This window comes from Mustela nigripes, chromosome 8 (genome assembly GCF_022355385.1).
Source record: "Mustela nigripes isolate SB6536 chromosome 8, MUSNIG.SB6536, whole genome shotgun sequence".
NCBI lineage: Eukaryota > Metazoa > Chordata > Mammalia > Carnivora > Mustelidae > Mustela > Mustela nigripes.
The window spans coordinates 8,935,929-8,950,905 of NC_081564.1; the positions used below are offsets into that span (position 1 = coordinate 8,935,929).

Genomic DNA, 14,977 nt, shown 5'->3' on the forward strand with positions numbered 1-14,977 from the left:
GCCTCCCGGCCGCCGTCGCCGACCCGCGTGCGCGGAGCAGCGCTCGCTCTGATTGGCTAGGGTGGCCGCCACGTGACTGGCGTAACGGCGCGGAGGTGAGTCTGCGTTCCCCGACCGGGTCTTGAGGAGGTTTGGGAGGAGGAGGCTTAAGAAGGTTGAGGAGCTGGGTGCATCTTTAGGCGGATTCGTCGGTTTGCGCTCAGGCTCGAGTTTACCTCTTTGAGAGGTCTTACCCCCAGGCTGCCTCCCGACGGTGAGGGGTCCCCGGGTCCGCGAGGTCCCCGAATTGTGGGAGGAACCGTGACCTGTGGCGAGCTCTTGCCCTTTTGTTGTGTCGGACCCCTCGCTGTAGCGCTGGAGGGGTTGCTTTGTGTTAGCCACACTTTACATATAGGTACACCAAAGCTCAGAGACGTGCAGAGAGGGGTCTCCGCCTCTCTGAAGGCCCTTGAGGAATAGGGACTCGATTGCGGAGTTTCTGACGAGATAGGGCGGTGGGCTGATTTAGCGCACGGTGTTGGGAGTAAGATCTGGGTCTTGCTCCCCGCCCCATAACACAAATGTTTACTGAGAACCTAAGCACTGCTGGGGTGGTCCCATTTTCGTGATAAGCACACAGTTCCTGCTCAAATGGAGTCGACCTTGATCGGTTGGATGACCTTGAGCTAGGTTTTGACATAAAATTGGATAATACACAGTCATGCGCATGAAATAGAGCCTGTGGCTCTACATGTATCGCTTTTTCTTAAATTCAGCTTTCTTTCCGGTATGTCAGACTGCCTTCAGCATATAGATACTGGAAGCCACAATCAATACCTAAACGTCGGACATAGACAGGATGCTATTCCAAGCATACGCTATAAGGATTTCTAAGATGTGTCACAGCACATCCTGGACACGTGTGGGTCCATGGACTACATGTACATATAACATTAACCCATGCTATGTGTGACTGCATCTTACGAAATAGGTTTCAATCAATACACACTGTTTAGATCAGGGTTTCTCAATCTTTGCACTATTAACATTTTGGGTCCCAATAATTCTTTGGGGTGTGTGTTCTATACTTTATAGGATATTTAATGGCCTCCCTGGTCTGGCCCACTAGATACCAGTAGCACCCCCCCAAATGGTGACAACCAAAAATGGACCGCGACATTGTCAATTGACCCCTTGGGACCAAAATCACACCTTGTTGAGAATGGCTGTGAAAATTCATATGCCATAGTCACATAGTATGTGAGTATAACGTGCGAGACCTCATGAACCTTTTAGAGTATACCACAGTAATAGATAACATTTTTCTTTTCTTTTCTTTAGGGAAGGGGGTGGGGAGAAGAAGAGGGAGAGCGAGAGACAATCTTTTTCTTTTAGTGTGTTTTTTTTTTAATTTTTTAAAAAATTTTTTATTTTTTATTAACACATAATGTATTATTTGCTCCAGGGGTACAGGTCTGTGAATCGCCAGGTTTACACACTTCACAACACTCACCATAGCACATACCTTCCCCAATGTCCATAACCCAACCACCCTCTCCCTCCCGCCCCCCAACCCACTGTTTTGTGAGATTAAGAGTCTTACAGAGAGATAGAATCTTAACCAACTGAGCCACCCAGGCGTCCCAGAGATAGAATCTTAAGCAGTCTCCATGACCAGCAGCAGAGCCCCACGCAGGGCTTGATTTCACAACCTTGAACTCATGACCTGAGCTGAAACCAAGAATCAAATGCTAAACCAGCTAAGCCACCAGGAGCCCCAGTAGTACTAACATTTAATAGAGTGCCAGCTACTAACTTACGTGCTTTACATACTTTATCTCATGTAATAGTAACAACTTTATGAGACTGGTGTATAATAATTCCCATTTAGAGAGGGAGAAGGAACCTGAATCTTGGGGAAACTTGCTGAGGATCTCACAGTAAGTGGCAAAGCTAGAATTCAAACCCAGGCAGTCTGATTCCAGAGCCACATTCAACCTCTTTACTGAAATATCTTCTTAATATGTGACAACACACGTGTGCATATTTATAAAAGCATGAGTTAAGTAGTAAGGCTACATTATCATACTAATCTCATTCTGAAAGTCAGAATGGTACAGAAGGAAGACGCTAGTTCCAGAGAATAGTTGACTAGTGACGGGCAAGTTGGGCTTGTTACCGGTCTTTGTGGCGATCAACAACTAAACCTGTCCCGCTGCCTTCCCTCATTTCTCATTCATCCAGTGTAATTCATCCTTCCAGCTCATTTATACTGAACACCTGCTGTGTGTCTAGATACAGTGCTGGGCCCCAGGGGGATGGGTATATACAAAAATGAAATATATACAAAGATGAAAAAAACAAGATGGGCCTTGATTTAAGGAGCTTACAACGATAGGAGCAGATGAGCATGCAAACAGTTACTGTGTCGTGGAGTAAATGCTCTAGTGAAGGTATGGAGAAGAAACAATAGGAGTTTAAGGGGAGAAAAAAAAAAGTAGTACTAGAGGCTGCCTGGGAAGAAAAATCCTCAGGGTGCCTGGCTGGTTCAGTCAGCAGAACATGAGACTCTTTGAGTTTGAGCCCCACGCTGGGTGTGGAGCCTACTTAAAAAAATAATAAATTTTAGGGGCGCCTGGGTGGCTCAGTGGGTTAAGCCTCTGCCTTCAGCTCAAGTCATGATCTCAGGGTCCTGGGATCAAGCCCCGCATCGGGCTCTCTGCTCAGCGGGGAACCTGCTTCCCCTTCTCTCTCTGCCTGCCTCTCTGCCTACTTGTGATCTCTCTCTGTGTCAAACAAATAAATAAAATCTTTAAAAAATAATAATTAATTTAAAAAAGCCTCTGCAGAGGAGATAAAGCTGAGGCTGTGTTATAAAAACGAGTGGAAATGTATATGCAGATGAAGCAGGGAAAGCCGTCACGGTCAGTGCGCAGCAGGTACCAAAGCCTGGAGGTGGGAGAGATCAGGGTTTTGGCCTCTCTGAAGAGAGTGCTGGGAAGTGGCTAGAACAGAACCGTCATCTCTAGTTGGAAGGAATAACCAGGCTGGTCATGGGAGCATTGCCCACTCACCCATTAGTACCCTCCGTGGAGATGCAAGTCAGCCCTTCAGGCCCCAGAGACGCCTTTCGTCGCCATTAAGCCCTGACACAAAGTTTTTGACGCTTTTATGAGCCTATAAATAAACTCCTTTCATCATAAACTCTGGCCGTGGCATGGGAACCTAAGTAAAACTGAACATGCAAATCAACCTTTGAGTTTTTCATTTCAAAACCTAACCCCCCCCCCATTCTGCAAATTTCCAATTACATGAAAAACATAGTATCATCTTTTTTTTTTTTTTTTTTAAAGATTTTATTTATTTGACAGAGAGAGATCACAAGCAGGCAGAGAGGCAGGCAGAGAGAGAGGAGGAAGCAGGCTCCCTGCTGAGCAGAGAGCCCGATGCGGGCCTCGATCCCAGGACCCTGAGATCATGACCTGAGCCGAAGGCAGCGGCTTAACCCACTGAGCCACCCAGGCGCCCAAACATAGTATCATCTTGAAGATTTACTGCTCGAGAACCCTTTCCTTAGAGTTTTCTATGTTTTATTGAACACTGATGGCCTCACGGAAGTGACTCCTGTAAACTTACAGGCTGTCTTCCCATAGTATTTTGTTCAAACCTGATTTTTAGTAAGCTTTGAAGCTATAGAAAAGCAAAGATTTTCATGTGGAACTGACTGCAAATGGAATTTGCTTTCATCATTTTTTTTTCACCCCAGCTTTTTATTTCAGACATAGAGAAAAGTTGAAAGAACATACAATGAATGATCTCTTATATACTCTCAATCATATGCCCTTCACCGAGATTGACTAAAAATCCTGCCACATTTGGTTTATCTCTACCCCCATATATAGATATGTGTCTATATACGTGTGTGTGTGTTGTGTGTGTATAGGCTTTTTTTTTTTTTTTTACCTTTTGAAAGTGTGTTTAGAAAAGAGACAAATGGGGAACAGTTAGGAGCCTGTTGATGTGATGGGAGGCACCGTCAGTACTAGGAGGAGGTCAGTACCAGGCATTCTGGGAGTATACAGGAAAGGCTTCTCATCGGTCTTTTCTGGTAGCCAGAGGGGGTTTCATGAAGGAAGTGACAGGTAAACTACAACCTAAAGGACACTTCGGAATTAGCCAGGTAACAGGTAGAAGGGAGAAGTCCGGGGCAAGGAAACAGCACAAGAAAAGGCATGGTAGCTGGAGGAGAACATCATGTGTTTGAAGAAGCTGCATGTAGATTTGCATGTCCACATCATCCAGATTAAAGTGAAAAAAAGAGGGAGAGTTGCTGCCAAGGAGGGGGACAGATCTTAAAGGGCCTCTTGGGGCAGGTTAAGAAACCGAGAGTTTATCTTGAGGGCAGTGGGGAAACATTGAAAGTTCTAAATGGGGGGCACTTGGGTGGCTCAGTGGGCTAAAGCCTTTGCCTTCAGCTCAGGTCATGATCCCAGGGCCCTGGGATCGAGCCCCACATCAGGCTTTCTGCTCAACAGGGAGCCTGCTTCCCCCCCTCTCTCTGCCTGCCTCTCTGCCTACTTGTGATCTCTGTCTGTCAAATAAGTAAATAAATAAAATCTTTAAAAAAAAAAAAAAAGAAAGTTCTAAATGGGAATAAGATGTGGCCAAATTTGCAATTTTGAAGGCACACTCAACTCTGCTTGAAGAGTGGAGAAAGAACGAAGAGTTTGAGAAGAAGCAAGGGAACCCAATAAGAGGCTAACATGTTGCAACGATCTGTAGGCAAGACCATCTGTGGATAGTAAGTGGAGAGAGGTAGATGGCGATTTTCAGAAGGAAGACAACAGCATAGAGCACATGGAATTGAGGTGGCCAAGTGGGGGACTGAGAGAAGTCAGGGGCAAATCCCAGTTTTGTAGCTTGAGCAGCTAGCTGAATGGTGGAACCTTTTCCCGGGCTAAGGAGCCTAGAAAACAGAGTAGTCTGGGAGGGCTCAATTCTAGTGGTTGTTTGAAGTGTTTCCGGGAGATCAGTGGAGATGTCCAGTTGGCACGCCTAAGCCCCCGGATGGAGGTCAGGATTGGAGGCAGAGAAAGCAAGCTGTGCCCTGTGTCTTCTTCTCGTGCAGCCTTGGCCTCAACATGTACATGAGGCAGCTCTTCCGGTCCTCACATCTCCAGTGGGCTTGGAGGGCAACCTTCCCGAAACACAGCCAGAGGAGGCTCCAGCGAGCCAGGCGATGGACACATTCTGGAGGTGGCACCTACAGAGCGGTGATTTTTGACATGAGTGGAGTTCTCATTCCTTCTCCAGGGAGAGTGGCGGCAGGTGAGCTCTTCATTCTGTTTCACTTTTGGAAACTAGGGTCGGCGCAGGGGGAATGAAGCGTGTAAGGAGAGGCTGAGAGGAACGTTTGGGCAGCTCTTCATTTTCATGTCACCTCATGGCCTGTCTTCGCTGCTTCACCTCCTGCCATCACGTTCTCATTCCAGCCAGCAGGAAGGAAAAAAGGCAGAAGAACTGACCTACTGTGGTGGCTGCTTGGGCAGTTTTCCATGCTAAGCGAACCCAAGTACAGGTTTTACATGCCCCTGAGTAAATATTTCCTATTGACCTTAAACATGAAGCAGTTATTTTGCCAGCAAAAATGAGTTTGGGGGTGCCTAGGTGGCTCAGTGGGTTAAAGCCTTTGCCTTCAGCTCAGGTCATCATCCCAGGGTCCTGGGATCCAGCTCTGCTCAGCAGGGAGCCTGCTTCCCCCTCTCTCTCTCTGCCTGCCTCTCTGCCTACTTGTGATCTCTGTCTCTGTCAAATAAATAAAATCTTAAAAAGAGAATGAGTTTGTTTGGGAATAGCAAGAGAATTGCAGTTTGGGACAAGCAAGCTATGGCCAACACCACAGGCTAGTCCCACAAAGGAGAGGAACATTATTTTGTGGAGAAAGAGGAGGAAACTGGGAGGGCTTGTTTTGAACAAAAGTCCACTGGAGAAAGGCAGGAGTTCAGGGCGACAATGATTTCTCATCAGCGGAGGTGCTGGGGTAGTGAGTTAAGCACACATCTTTCTCCTGCTGAGGCCGGGAAGTGATGATCCTTTCCTTTTGAAGATTGTTCTTTTGGGTTCTGTAACTGACGGGACTCGGAAGGGCGTGAGGACTCCCCCTTCTGGCCGCCTGGCTTCATTTCAGGAAGGTTTCCCTTCTCACATGACCCAGCTAATAAGCAAGCGGACTCAGCAGTTTTTGACCTCCAGCAGCAGCTGGGCCCTCAGCTTCTCTATTCCTCTGCTCATATTCCACTGGCATTTACGACCGGGCAGTTCCCACCTTCCCAACAGCCATCCTACTCCCCGCGCCACAAACCTGCCTCCTTGACCGGCAGCCGAGTCTCCTTTTGACCAAGATCATTGGACAGAACTGAAAGTTTTCTTAACTTTCTCCGGAGTATCTGGAGAACCTATTCGCTTCTGTCCTCTCCGTGTGCCTCGGCCCAGGGTTAGCTCCCTATCTTCCCCCACCTGCACCATCACGTGAGCCTCCTAAGCTGTCAGTCTCTGCCCGCCCCCCACCTGCAGCACTCTGGGTTTTGTGCCACCTTCCACACAGCCCCCAGAATTACCTTTCTGAAATATAGATCTTATCCCCTCCCTTCCTTGCTTCAAATCCTTGAGTGCCTGTGCTTTGCCCCTTAGATGAAGTCCAGAAGCTTTCACTTGGTATCCGAAGGCCTCTTGCAGATTAGCCCTCCTGTCCTTGTGTTGCAGCATCGCCCACATTTCAGCTGCGATGGACTGACTTGTTCTTTAAACTTGCCAAACACATTTACACTCTTGTGTCTTTGCAAGTTCTCTCCCCTCTGCTGGCAGCTGCCCTTCCCCGTCCTGTCTACCTGTTCAAATCCTCCCGGTACTTTTGATGGTAAGTGAAGCAGTGTATTACTGGCTCAGTGCCTGGAGTCTTGCACACTCACTACATCTTGTGGTGATTATTAGTATTGATTTTAAGACTTCGCTTCTGGGAAGCCTTCTCTGACCTCCTCCCTGGGTAGAATGTCCCTGGCTAGCATGTCAGTGTAACCTCTACCAAGGTGTGTTTTGGTTAGCAAGGTTTTTCTATAAAGGGCTAAGTAGGCTTTGCAAGCCATACCACAACTGTTCTGTTTTGCTGTTGTGGCAAGAAAACAGTGACAGTAGTAAATGAATGGGTGTGGTTGTATTCTAATAAAACCTTACTCACAAAAACAGATGGGACACAGAGTTGGTTCCCAGGCCATCCTTGCTTCAAACTGGAAGTTTGCAAACCCTTGCTTTAGTTTATACATCTGTGAGGTAGTCCGTTATATGAATGTACCATAGGTGATTTAACAAGCCATTTATTAATATACATTTAAGTTTCTGGTTCTTTCTCTTTTTTTTTTCCCCCCCTTAAGATTTTATTTCTTGGGTTGCCTGGGTGGCTCAGAGGGTTAAGCCTCTGCCTTTGGCCCAGGTCATGATCTCAGGGTCCTGAGATCAAGCCCCACATTGGGCTCTCTGCTTATCAGGGAGCCTGCTTCCTCCTCTCTCTCTGCCTGCCTCTCTGCCTACTTGTGATGTCTGCCTGTCAAATAATTTTTTTAAAAAAATCTTTAAAAAAAAGATTTTATTTCTTTATTTGAGAGAGAGAGAAAACAAGTATGGGGAGGGGCAGAGGAAGACTCGGGACTTGATCCCAAGACTTGATCCCGAGAGACTCCAGCATCATGACCTGAGCCAAAGGCTTAACCAGCTGAGCCACCTAGGCGCCCTCTGATTCTTTTTATTACAAGTAATTCTGCACAGCCTTGTACATATCCTTTGCTGACTTTTATAGATCTATCTGTGGGAGAGATTCCTAGAAAGTAGGATTACTGCATTGGATATACATTTAAAATTTTGCTTTCCATAGAGGTTGTGCTTGTTCCCACTCCCATCAACAGTATATGAGAGTGCCAGCTCCCTTATGTACTTGCCAATTCTCAGACCATAAAAAATGTGACACACTTTAGTTCTCAGATTAAACAAGTAGGATTGTTTGGATTGAGCTTTAAACGCCTTGCTATTCTCGGGGCACCTTGGAGGCTCAGTCAGTTAAGCATCGACTCTTGGTTTTGGCTTAGGTCATGATCTCACAGTGGTAGGACTGAGCCACTCTTAGGCTCAGGGTCGAGTCAGCTTAAGATTCTTTCTCCCAGGGCCCCTGGGAGGCTGAGTGGATTAAAGCCTCTGCTTTCAGCTCAGGTCATGATCCCAGGGTTCTGGGATGGAGCCCCACATGGGGCTCTCTGCTCAGCAAGGAGCCTGCTTCCTCCTCTCTCTCTGCCGGCCTCTCTGCCTACTTGTGACCTCTGTCTGCCAAATAAATAAATAAAAATCTTTAAAAAAAAAAAAAAGATTCGGGGCGCCTGGGTGGCTCAGTGGGTTGGGCCGCTGCCTTCGGCTCAGGTCATGATCTCGGAGTCCTGGGATCGAGTCCCACATGGGGCTCTCTGCTCAGCGGGGAGCCTGCTTCCTTCTCTCTCTCTCTCTCTGTCTGCCTCTCCATCTACTTGTGATTTCTCTCTGTCAAATAAATAAATAAAATCTTTAAAAAAAAAAAAAAAAAAAAGATTCTTTTTCCCTTTCCCCCTTAGCCCCTCCCCACTCTCCTGCTTACATGCTCTCTCTCAAAAAAAGTCTTGCAGTTCTCGAAGGATAGATCAGATCAGTAACACTGATTATTTCTGAAGAATGAGATTATCATTTTACTTTCTTATTTTATACTTTCTATGGTGAGATATTTTCAGTGCACAGGCCTTATTTTATCCAAACAAAAAAAAAAAATGTGTAAAGCATATTATGTCTTAGAAATAATTACAATAGTTTTATATATTTTTTAAGGGTTTTTTTTTTGTTGTTGTTGTTTTTTAATTTGTTGGAGAGAGAGACAGAGATAGTGAGAGATGGCCGGGGCAGGGAGTAGAGGGAGAAGCAGGCTCCCCACTGAGCAGGGAACCCGATGCGGGATTCGATCCCGGGACTCCAGGATCATGACTTGTGCCAAAGGCAGTTGCTTAATCAACTGAGCCACCTAGGCGCCCCGCTTCATGTATTTTTGCCCCGTAGAAGCTATATTTTAGAAAGAAAAAACAACCTTGTACAAGAAAAAGCAGCCCCTGTCTAAAGGTCCCCAGTGTAGACAAATGCTGATCTGTTCACTGTGTGAGCATCTTGTGGATAGAAATTTTCTTCCTTGGGGGCTCCTGGGTGGCTCAGTGGGTTAAAGCCTTTGCCTTTGGCTCAGGTCATGATCTCAGGGTCCTGGGATCGAGCCCTGCACCCGCTCTCTGCTCAGCGGGGAGCCTGCTTCCCTCTCACTCTCTGCCTGCCTCTCTGCCTACTTGGGCTCTCTGTCAAATAAATAAATAAACGCTTTAAAAAAAAAAATAAATTTCCTTCTTTAGTCCACAAAGACGGCATCCCCCAAGCAAACATTTCCGTGTACCACCAGCCCCACTGCCATACGGGATTACTACAGTTTACAAAATGACAGGCTTGTTCACGAGTGCCGGCAGCGTCCGGCTTATTATGCATGTTATTCCCTTACTACCTGCCAAGCCCGCGTGAATGAGCCGGCTAATGAGAGACCTGGGAAGAAAAGACATAATGCAGTGTCGAGTCCCGTCAAGCAGCCGGTAAAGACCTGACACTTAGCAGCGGTGTCTCCTCACTCAGTATCACTGTCGCCTTGGAGGCCTCCCACTGAGATTTTGCATTTCCTGAATTTCTTCAGACTCCCAGCAGAATCCGCCTGGCACCATGGCAGTGCCTCGGGTCGGGGATGCTAATTCCCCCAGGCTTCCCAAAGCCGGGCCATGGGTCCACGTGCTTCACTTACTGCATCTTTTACTTCCTATAGAATGGGAACTACAAAATGATATCCCTCCTGGAACTATACGGAAGGCCTGGATCTCAGGTGGCGAGAATGGGCCCTGGATGAAACTTATGAGGGGAGAGATAACAACAGAGGATTTCTTGCAAGAATTTGGGAGACTTTGCTCTGAAATTGTGAGTGATAAAAACACTTGAATTTATATATTATTTTTGCCAGATAGGGGACACCCCACTCACCCGGTAAATTGATTAAACTGCAGATAAAGAGGTAAAACCTAATAATCTATTTTAAGTTTTTCATTTCTTTGTTTTTTTTTTTTCAATATTTCAAGTTTTTATTTATTTTGTTTGGTTGATTTTTTTCAAAATTTTATTTAAATTTTAGTTAGTTAACATACAGTGTAATATTAGTCTCAGGAGTAGTTGATACATCACTTGGATACAACACCCAGTGTTCATCACAAGTGCCCTCCTTAACACCCATCCCCCATTTATAGTAAAAGTTTTTTTTTTTAAGATTTTATTTATTTATTTGACAGACAGAGATCACAAGTAGGCAGAGAGGCAGACAGGGGGGGCGGGAAGCAGGCTCCTTGCTGAGCAGAGAGCCTGATGTAGGGCTCGATCCCAGGACCCTGAGATCTTGACCTGAGCTGAAGGCAGAGGCTTAACCCACTGAGCCACCAAGGTGCCCCTATAGTAAAAGTTTTTAATGTATTTCTTCCATTCCCAGGAACTCAACTGTAGCTATAGATATGAATAAGTAAAAGTATTCCTTACTGAGCTCTATCAATTCTTGTTCATCTGTAAAAGGAGCTGTCTGCATAACAGCTTTGATTGGAAAGCTTAATTAAAGCAATAATAAGGGGTGCCTGGGTGCCACAGTCCATTAATTGTCCAGCTCTTGGTTTCGGCTCAGGTTGTGATCTGGTGATCAGGTCCTGGGATTGAGCCCTGCATCAGGCTCTGTGCTCAACATGGGGTCTGCTCGAGATTCTCCCTCTCCTTCTGCCTCTGCCCTTCCTACTCATGTTGTCTCTCTTCTCTCTCAAATACATAAATTAAATCTTAAAAAAAAAAAAAAGTTTTAAAAAAATTTTAAAAAGCAGTAATAATATTGACCCTTTTCTCTGTACTAGGCATTGTTCTAAGTTCTTTTTTTTTTTTTTTTAAGATTTTAAAAATTTATTTGAGTGAGAGAGACAGAGATAGTGAGAGCAAGCATTAGTGGGAAAGAGAGGGAGAAGCAGGCTCCCTGCCAAGCAAAGAGCCTGACATGGGGCTCGATCCCAGGACCCCAGGATCATGACCTGAACTGAAGGCACCCACTTCACTGACTGAGCCACCCAGGTGCCCCTGGTTCTAAGTTCTTTATTTACATTAACTCAAGTGTGGACTTCACAGTAATCCTACTAAAATGATTTAAATTATAGTAAATAAAGTTCTGTGGATCAGTGGTTGTATTGGTTGCACAATAATGAATGTACTTAACGCCACCCAGCTAGACACTTAAAGTGGCTAAAATAGTAAATGTTGTGTTAGGTATATTTTACCACAATTTCAAATATGTATGTAAAACATCGTGCTAAACGAAAGAAAGAAGCTGATCAAAAAAGACCGCATATTGTATGATTCCGTTTATATGAAATGCCCAGAATAGGGAAGTCTATAGGAAAAGAAAGTAAATTACTAATTTTCTAGGGCTGAGAGTATTGGGGTATGGGAAGTGGAATGGGGAATGATTGCCAGTGTATGTGGGGTTTCTTTTCAGAGTGATGAAAATGTTCTAAGATTGATTGTGGTGATGGTCACACAACCTTGTGAACATATTAAAAACTTTGAATCAGGGATGCCTGGATGGCTTAGTTGGTTGGACAACTGCCTTTGGCTCAGGTCATGATCCCGGAGTCCCGGGATCGAGTCCCACATCGGGCTCCCAGCTCCATGGGGAGTCTGCTTCTCCCTCTGACCTTCTCCTCGCTCATGCTCTCTCTCACTGTCTCTCTCTCAAAATAAATAAATAAAAAATCTTAAAAACAAACAAACAAACAAACAAAAAACTTTGAATCAGGGGCTCCTGGGTGGCTCAGGCAATAAACATATGCCTCCGGCTTAGGTCATGATCTCAGGGTCCTGGGAACGGGTCCCGCATCGGACTCTCTGCTCAGCGGGGAGCCTGCTTCCCCCTCTCCCACTACCTGCCTTTCTGCCTACTTGTGATCTCTCTTTCTCTCTATCAAATAAATAAATTATATAAAAAAAAGAAAATCATTACATGTCTTCTGGATCATTAAGGATTAAATCAGATCTGCCTCATATACTTTTGCAGTTGTTACTTCTGAAGATTGCCAATCCATGAGTAAAATAGGGAATTCACTTATCAGGAATATTGGTATAGATGGCTCCAGTCTCTACCATTGGCATGGAAAGTCAGTTTTTACAACCTTGTATGCAAGGTTCTGCACAACAGCCAAAGGAGAATTCCCTAGGCAACAATATTTTTCTCTGTTGGTGATAAGCTCTTCCTCCTACTCTTAATTATTATCAGTTCTCCTCTCCCTTCCCCGCTTTTAGGTGAAGACCTCTGTACCCGTGGACTCCTTTTTCTCTCTGCTGACCAGTGACCAAGTGGCAAAGCAGTTCCCAGTGATGACTGAGGCCATAACTCAAATTCGGGCAAAAGGCCTTCGGACTGCAGTCTTGAGCAATAATTTTTATCTTCCCAATGGGAAAAGCTTTTTGCCCCTGGACCGGAAACAGTTTGATGTGGTAAGCTTGAAGTGACCCAAACTATCAAAACAGAGACTCTGTCCTTGCTTCAGGAGTCATCATTAAGTGCTGCCTTTTAGCTGATCTTGAGTGAATGGGTTTTCTTATCCAGACTAACTTGACTAAACTAGGTTTAGACATAACAGGACGAAAAGAGGACATTTAAAAGGTCACTGAGCTCTCAGCAAAGTCCAGTATTTATGGGATTTGACAAATGGTTGAAACCTCAGCTTTAGAGACTCTTTCACATTCTGAATTTGAACCTTATTCGTCATATAACACACAAACTTCCATTGGGCCTCACGTCTTAAAGGGCCTGCTGACCTTTTTAAAGACCAGTCCTGTTGGGGTGCCTGACTGTCTCAGTTGGGAGGGTGTGTGAATATTGATCCCAGGGTCATGAGTTTGAGCCCCTGTGTTAGGTCTAGAGATTACTTAAATAAATAAATTTTTTTAAAAGATTTTATTTATTTGTCAGAGAGAGAGAGAGGGAGAGAGAGCGAGCACAGGCATACAGAATGGCAGGCAGAGGCAGAGGGAGAAGCAGGCTCCCTGCCGAGCAAGGAGTCCGATGTGGGACTCGATCCCAGGACACTGGAATCATGACCTGAGCCAAAGGCAGCTGCTTAACCAACTGAGCCACCCAGGCATCGCAATAAATATTTTTTTTTAAATAAAGAAGAAAAAGGAGCACCTGGGTGGCTCAGTTGACTAAGCGTCTGACACTTGATTTTGGCTCAGGTCATGGTCTCAGAGTTATGATCTCAGGGTTGTGAGCTCAAGCCCCTGCTTAAGATGATTCTTTCTTTCCTTCTCCCTTTGCCCTCCCCCTCAAAAAAGAAAAAAAAAAAAAAAAGGACCAGCGATGTTGCTCTCTATTTCTGTGGCATTAATCCTGAGACTAGTGCTAACAAAACTTACTGCAGTAATGGAAATGTCCAATATGGTTGCTACTACCACACATGGCTATTAAACACTTGAAATGTGGCTAGCATCACTGAAGAACTGAATTTTATTTCATTTTTTATTAGTTTAAATGTTAATAATCAGGGCGCCTGGGTGGCTCAGTGGGTTAAAGCCTCTGCCTTCGGCTCAGGTCATGATCTCAGGGTCCTGGGATCTAGCCTGGCATTGGGCTCTCTGCTCAGCAGGGAGCCTGCTTCCCCCTCTCTGCCTGCTTGTGATCTTTGTCAAATAAATAAATAAATAAATAAAATCTTTAAAAAAATGTAAATAATCAAATACTGTATTGGCTAGCCCAGTGCTAAACTGTCAAACTACACTGAGGACATACTGAGTGCAGAGATGGTCTTCTGGGCTAGGAGGTTACTGTACCTATAAAGGATTCCCCATTTCCCCAAGAGAAAATAGAGTACTATCCTAGGATAGATAACGAATTATTTTTAGATGACCTGCTTAAACTTCAGTTAGAGAATAAATTCTCATTGAGCCGTTACTCTGTGCAGGGTGTTGGCGAGGCACGAAGGGATACCGTGTCGCATGTGACGGACGATCTTTGCCTGCTGGAGCACCCAGTTGCTGCATTTCAAGGGCTCACTCACCACATGTGGCTAGTGGCTGCTATATCGGACAGTGCAGACAGCCTTTCCATCACTGCAGGAGGCTCTATCAGATAGTGCTAGTTCAGAACATGAAATCTAGTCGAATGGACAGGCAGAAATTCAGAGCACGAAGGTTGGAAATTAGCTTCGCAGCCCATACTGTTTTCACCTGCCACACCCCCCTTCCTTCTTGTAGAAAGCCCATCAGACATGAAGTCCTCACCTCCCTGGACATCATGCCTGGCTCCCCACCTGCTTAGATGGTTAATTTCCCTGCAGTACACATACAGACCTCTTCCAAGCTCCCTCCCCTGTGAGCGCTCCGAACCTCGGCCAGGTTCCGTCCTGTTTCTGCAGCTTGCAAACTTGCTCTCCTGAACCTCAGTTTTCTCATCTGTAATTCAGGAATAGCAATTTCTAGTTGTAGGGTAGCTGTGTGCCCCCCACAGAATAATGCATGCAAAGCTCCCTGCATGGTCCGGGCTCATGGCAGTTATTTTCAGAGGTTCCTTCCATCCAGGGCAGCTATAGGAATGATATCGTCCTCTGGACAACTGAAGCTGGTCAGGTTCACACTGAGCCCTCCAAGGGAAGCTACAATTTAAAAGACCTATTGAGCGGGGCGCCTGGGTGGCTCAGTGGGTTAAGCCGCTGCCTTCGGCTCAGGTCATGATCTCAGGGTCCTGGGATCGAGTCCCACATCGGGCTCTCTGCTCAGCAGGGAGCCTGCTTCTCTCTCTCTCTCTGCCTGCCTCTCCGACTACTTGTGATTTCTCTCT

At 45.6% G+C, this 14,977-nt stretch overlaps 1 protein-coding gene across 3 annotated transcripts in view; it reads left to right on the forward strand.

Annotated features, from left to right (window-relative positions):
- The first annotated feature begins 29 nt into the window (after positions 1 to 29).
- Positions 30 to 14,977, forward strand: part of ACAD10 (acyl-CoA dehydrogenase family member 10) — a 36,245-nt gene continuing 21,297 nt past the window's right edge. For 2 of the 3 annotated variants that reach the window (XM_059408428.1, XM_059408430.1), the window contains exons 1-4: positions 30 to 95; positions 5,108 to 5,307; positions 9,893 to 10,041; positions 12,442 to 12,636. In XM_059408428.1, the coding sequence (XP_059264411.1) occupies positions 5,121 to 5,307; positions 9,893 to 10,041; positions 12,442 to 12,636 (531 nt within the window). In that variant the 5' untranslated portion in view covers positions 30 to 95; positions 5,108 to 5,120. The remainder of the gene's footprint in view (positions 96 to 5,107; positions 5,308 to 9,892; positions 10,042 to 12,441; positions 12,637 to 14,977) is intronic. The other variant, XM_059408429.1, reaches the window with a different exon arrangement.